The 6,041-nt window shown below is 38.4% G+C and overlaps 1 protein-coding gene across 1 annotated transcript; it reads right to left on the bottom strand.

Moving 5' to 3' along the window:
• Nucleotides 1–1,021: 1,021 nt before the first annotated feature.
• LOC125242316 (ras-related protein Rap-1b) lies at nucleotides 1,022–3,391 on the bottom strand. The gene has a single exon (XM_048151089.1). It carries the CDS (start codon nucleotides 3,212–3,214, stop codon nucleotides 2,654–2,656), a length of 561 nt encoding a protein of 186 aa, XP_048007046.1. The 5' UTR covers nucleotides 3,215–3,391; the 3' UTR covers nucleotides 1,022–2,653.
• Between the last annotated feature and the right edge of the window lie 2,650 nt (nucleotides 3,392–6,041).

The following is a 6,041-nucleotide window of genomic DNA, read 5'->3' as shown; positions in this document are numbered from 1 at the left end:
ATCTAAATTTTAATTAACATCCTAAAATTCACAAAAAAAGAAACAATCATGTATAAGCATGGGGAACAGCGGGTCACAAAGTATTACTCACTTTTAAATTATTATAGGCACTGATAAGTATTAGGATATAAATTTCCTCGTCCCTTCAAAGGCCCTATCTATTCAGAACGCGGAACACTATCTCTGTAATTTCACGATTCACGAGCATTATCATGCAGTAAATTACCAGCACTGATAACCGCACGTCCATAAAGCGTCGCCCCGTTTTTCGCTGACCAATGCAGTTAATGAACTCGTTAACTTTCAATAACAAATAAAAGCGTCGCGCCAGGATGTGGATGACCCCATTGCCTGCTAAGCGACAGATAAACACGACATGCCGGCGGCCCGGCTCCTGTGCCTTGATAAAAATATAAATGCATATCTACATAATACACTAAGCAAATGTACGTAGGTTCTAGGCATATCCACGAGCTTTTGATGTCCAAGTTTATACTTCTAAATGTTGCATTGTTTTGAAAGAGCTGTGTGCCCCAGGAGTGCACTCGATCTAGGCATTAGACCTTGTTTCACTCCACGGGGCACGATGATAAACCTATCATGTAATGTAACTTCTTGTAATCCGACACTTATTTGCATTATAGATTAGATTGCTTAGTTATCGAGTAGGTACCTAGATTAAGTTAGCATACTATGTTCATTTCCACTGGACTGTGTCAATTCTTATGTTACTAGAATGTCGACATATGCCCGCCACATCACTGCCATTGTTATTTACTGATCAGCAATTTGTACCTACATTTTGTTTTTGTTGTACAATGTGGGACACGTTTTATAAAACTTTTACACCGATTAATAAATATAGTTGTAGATGGTAATTGGTTGTTTCATTCAATTAAATTCCATTAAAATTCCGAGCCAAGTGTCGTTTGATTGGTGACGGGAGCTGCGGGCGTGAGTCACCGCAGCGGCGGCGCGGGGCGCGGGGGGCTTTCGCCTCCACAGAGAACAAGCTAAGGCATAAATTTAAAATCGGTTTTATTGATAAATTTGCAAAAAAAGAAATTAATAGTTATTGTACAAGTCGATTATTGATTGAAAAGATAAAAATATACAAGTTCTTAATTTGCACAATATATATAAAAATATAATTCAACTCAGATCGAAGTCATTACCAATATCCTTGTGCAGTAACCTTAAATGTAAAGAAATGAGAATGGAGGAAACATCTAATTCCGTAACAATATTTGAACACCTATAATTAGTATGTTTAACAAAGTTCCATAGAAGCAAAACATAGGTCGGTAATTACATTTGAATGAGCTGGTAATCATAAAACTTTATCCCATCTTCCATAACGATTAATTTTAGAGTTCAATTTCCTAGAGCAAGGGGTTATAGATCTGGCAGTGCGGCAGGGCCGCGTGCTAGCTAAGGCTCACTAATATTTGTTCCAGTCACCAACTCTGCATGGTGTCCTTTCCACTTTTCCTTCGATACATTTGAATTATATAACAAGACAATAATATATCTGAAAAATTTAATGTATCCTTAATTATTTAAACATTACACACTGGTTCAGGCCTGCGGGCTGTCCCAGCCCCTCATAGCCTGGCTCACATCACCTAGCCGTTCAGAAGTCAGGCTCCATTTGTTATTTTACTCAGTACTATTAGAACAATATTCTAGGAATTATGTTATATTATATGCTAGGTCCAGACAGTGAGGCATACTTATGACCAATTTTCACTAATATGTGGCACTTATTATTGCTATTAAGATGTTTATGATTCCATTTACACTTATGCCCACAAGTCTACCAAACTCATAATTAAATAATAAAACATCTGCCTGTACCATATTACAGTGTGAATGCCCTTGAGTGTTTATCTTATGGCAAATACAGGCCGTTGTAGCTTTTCCTGTTCAATATAATTGACGAGACTAAACTGTCTGCACATAGCATGATTCACAAGTTTAAAGCACACTAAATTTGACAAAATTCATTCTATTCTATGAAAGAATCTTGACCAAATTGAGATTATAAATGCAAGTTGCTAAGGAGTGCATGTTGAGTTCTATTGTTAATTGATTATTCAATCATTATAATTCCATGTCATGTGTGGTAATGGTAACATTAACAGGATACCAACAGCAGATATCAAAGAAGTCAAATATCTTGAATCTCTGTATATATTGCAGCAGGACATTATCGCAATGGAATGTGATCAGCATGTACTCCCCAGCAGCTTGATAAGCGCACTGGTTAATGGAACAACAGCACTATACTGGTTAACTTCTGAACCTATCAGCATCCACACATTACGATTGGAATTTTCTAGAGTGAAACACACAGAATCTATTTGAATACTTGTCCTAATTTACATAGATCAAAAAGTGTAACTACACATTTACAGGATAGGAGTTTGTATTAATTTGCGTTATTCTGTGCATTTTCCACTCGCGCTATAACACTGGGCATGTTATAGCTTAACAAATGCACATTTAAAATGCTATAGGCAACCAAGTAACAACACTCGACCCACCTAGCTAACTTTCGGAACCGCAAGAGCCAAATTTAGGTTCTGAGAAGTCTTTCAAATTATTAAATGTTTTATACCTAGTTGCGTCGGAGGCTCCAGGGAGTCGAGCCTTACAAGAGAGTACACTTAACAGATTTCTTAGTGGCCTTTCCTGGTGGGCCAGGAGATTTCTTGTTGATTTGTCGTACTAGGTCATAGAACACGTCGTTCACGTTGATCTTGGCTTTCGCGGAGGTCTCCATGAAGGCGCACGATTGGAACTGGCGCGAGAGGTTGTGTCCCTGTTCCTTGCCCACGACTCGTTCTGCCTCCAGATCACATTTGTTGCCGACCAGAACCATGGGCACGTCATCTTTGTCCTTTACTCGTAGAATCTGTTCTCGCAGGTCCTGCAGGTCGTTGAACGTCGATTGTGCCGTGATAGAATATACTAACACGAATCCCTGTCCGTTCTTCATGTACAAATCCCGCATCGCCGTGAACTGTTCCGTTCCCGCCGTGTCAAGGATTTCGAGCATACATTGTTGCCCATCGACCTCCACTTGTTTCCGATAGCTGTCCTCGATTGTGGGATCGTATTTCTCCACGAAGATGCCTTGTACGAACTGTACTGTGAGGGCGGACTTTCCCACGCCTCCGCTACCTAACACTACTATTTTGTATTCGCGCATTATTTTCTATTTTGTGTCGCGTGATTTTATTGATCGTAATCAATATTCAGTTCGTTATAAAGCACATAAACTTGGAAGTTATTGCAAAAAAAAAAGATTTCAACAACTCAAACCGCCATGACACCGTTAACAGGGCGATGGCTCACACACTATACCGATGTTGCCACTTGCCAGCTTAGACCATAGATTAATAATTATGTGTCATACAATCATCGACTAGAATACAAAAAAAACAAAAGTTAACAATATTACTTTTATACCTCGAGTTGAGCTTTAGTTTACAACTGAAATTATGAACAACAAGTAAACAACCAGTCCGTACTTCACTTTAGATGAATATGAATATGAACTAATAGAGGACGCAACGCAGGTCCGAGAGGCAGGAACAATTAATTAAATAGGATGCATCAAATTATTTAATCAATGAATGTACCAACTAAATACATTGGTAAATGCCTTCATGTAAATTGATGTCAGTGACTGAATCAGTGAATACTAAAAACACATCTTTTCAATGGTATGAAATCAATAAAGAAATCTCCGTTTCTTTATTTACAATTTAATGAAATATTGTTTTAATATAGCGAGATCACAGACGAGGACGAAAAAAGTGTTTTTTAATGCTGGTAATATTCGTAATAGAAGTTCAGCCTTATCCTTGTAGATGGCGTTACCGTCTATTTATGAGCAAAAGTTGATGGAAAGGTGAAGTAATCCGAGTAATCGTGTTATCTTATCTGTGCTCATAGTCCAGGATTCCAGGGGTGCGAGATGTTACTTATTGCTTCCTATAATGACGATATAATACGAGACGTGACGAGACAGACAAAAAAGCCCATATACAAAAGCGTACCCATGAAATGTATGGGCCTTTTGGCTTAAAACTAGATGGCGCTGATTCGCAACCTGGAAGTGGCCAAAGTCATATTTTCCCCAAATATGTTTGCGTTTTTTATTTTTTATAAGAACAAATGACATGCTTCTTTATAATTAATATCACGTCAATGTTACACATTTGAAAAAAAAATGTTGGCATCATCAGAGTAGTTAAGATAGTATTTAATAGGTGGCGCCAAAAATCGAGGTACAGTCATCTAGCATAAAGAAGTGATGATTTCTGTACCTTGTCGCTTTTAATCGTTTGACAATTTCGTATGACATTTCAAACAAGTTTTTAATATGACGGTACAGAAATCATCACATATTTATGCCGGTGACTGTACGATGCTTTTATCTTAGTATGAAGATTGTAAATCCTATATAAATTACCCTTGGTTTTATTAAATAATGATATTAATTATTTTTATTGCTTTTATGTTCAAGGTTAGACATTACTGCACATTTTATACATTATTAATTACTAATACACCATTTATTTTTATATATGTAATACACCATTTATTTGTATGTCTTTCCCATCACGGAACAATGGTATTCCGGACCTTTGGGAGGCGTGCGCGGGGCCGAAGCCAACGCGTAGAGGCCCTTTCGACACTTTAATGAAATGTAAGGGGTACACCGAGCGGATGTTGCCCTTGCCCATATCATACACCATTTATAATTATTATGCTGGGCTTATGCAACGATGGCTCGCATATTTCTCCGCAGTCTTTCATGCTCCCAACGGTTTGCTCACCCAGCGCTCCATTAAGGCGTTTTCACATTATCCGATCCGATATCGTATGTTGGACCGATATCTCATATATTTCCGCCGCCATCTTTGATTTTTAACCGACTTCTTTATTGAAAATAAAGAAAGAGGTTATATAATATATTCGGGTTCATTTTATGTATGTTACCTGATTACTCTTGACTTCAAACATATATCCGTCGGTAACGCGTTTACTTAAAATACTGATACATAATATTTTATTTCTTCCGTTTTGAAGTCTGTTGTATTTTTCTGAAATCTGAAACGCACTTAGGGTGCGTAGACAAATTTCAAGTCGATCACGCTCCGGAACGTAGGTATCAGCAGCGGCTTGCCTAAAATTGATTACTAGTAAAGTACCTAACGTAAATAAAGGTTTCTTTTTACTCAGTGGTGCCTAGCAGACATTTTCAGCAGCCGCCACTGGTAGGTATAGTACCTTCTATCTCTCTTGTCCTTCCATCTATCTATCGTTTCGTTCACCACGGATCGTCAACGATTGTGACTTGGTTTATCTGACAGGTAGGCCCAGTAGAGTGTGATAGAGAGAGAGAGAGAGAGAGAGAGAGAGAGAGAGAGAGAGAGAGAGAGAGAGAGAGAGATAGAGAGAGAGAGAGAGAGAGGATACGCTACGGAGCGTGAACGGTTGGCCTCTTCTCTAAGAGCGTTTTCACATTATCCGATCCGATATCGGATGTAGGAAGGATGTACCTAAAAGGCAAATTAAAAGGATTGCGCTTAATATGTATGTATAGGTATAGGCATAGCTGGGCATTACCTCGTTAATCCGTTAATCGTTAATTAACGAAGTTAACATTTCGATTAACGGATTAACTTTTAAGTTAACTTGAAAAAATGTTAACGGACTCGTTAACTTCCGTTAAATTTCTCCGAGTCCGTTAATCGTTAATCTAGTAGGGCACAGGCGCCATCTGCGCTTCGAAAAACACGTTCTGAACGCTACTATAAAAGCCCGAAGTACGGCAAATCCTATGATTTGCCGGTAAATCCTAGGTTTTACCGATGTCGATTGCTAAAAGTCCGAAATATCACCTAAAAAAGTATTCTTCACGTGGATTTGCTTTTACTAACTTTGATTCGGTGAATCCTAAGCTTTACCATGGCGACTGTTGTAGTGATAGGGCAGCAAATTCGAGCCCTATTTACGACCACATT

The sequence above is a fragment of the Leguminivora glycinivorella genome, chromosome 2, assembly GCF_023078275.1.
Source record: "Leguminivora glycinivorella isolate SPB_JAAS2020 chromosome 2, LegGlyc_1.1, whole genome shotgun sequence".
Classification (NCBI taxonomy): domain Eukaryota; kingdom Metazoa; phylum Arthropoda; class Insecta; order Lepidoptera; family Tortricidae; genus Leguminivora; species Leguminivora glycinivorella.
The sequence above is the reverse complement of the archived record's forward strand: the minus strand, read 5'-3'. Positions and strand labels throughout refer to the sequence as shown.

What these genes read in the sequence shown, in the direction of transcription:
- LOC125242316 (XM_048151089.1), bottom strand. Translation starts at nt 3,214, where the DNA reads ATGCGCGAATACAAAATAGTAGTGTTAGGTAGCGGAGGCGTGGGAAAG.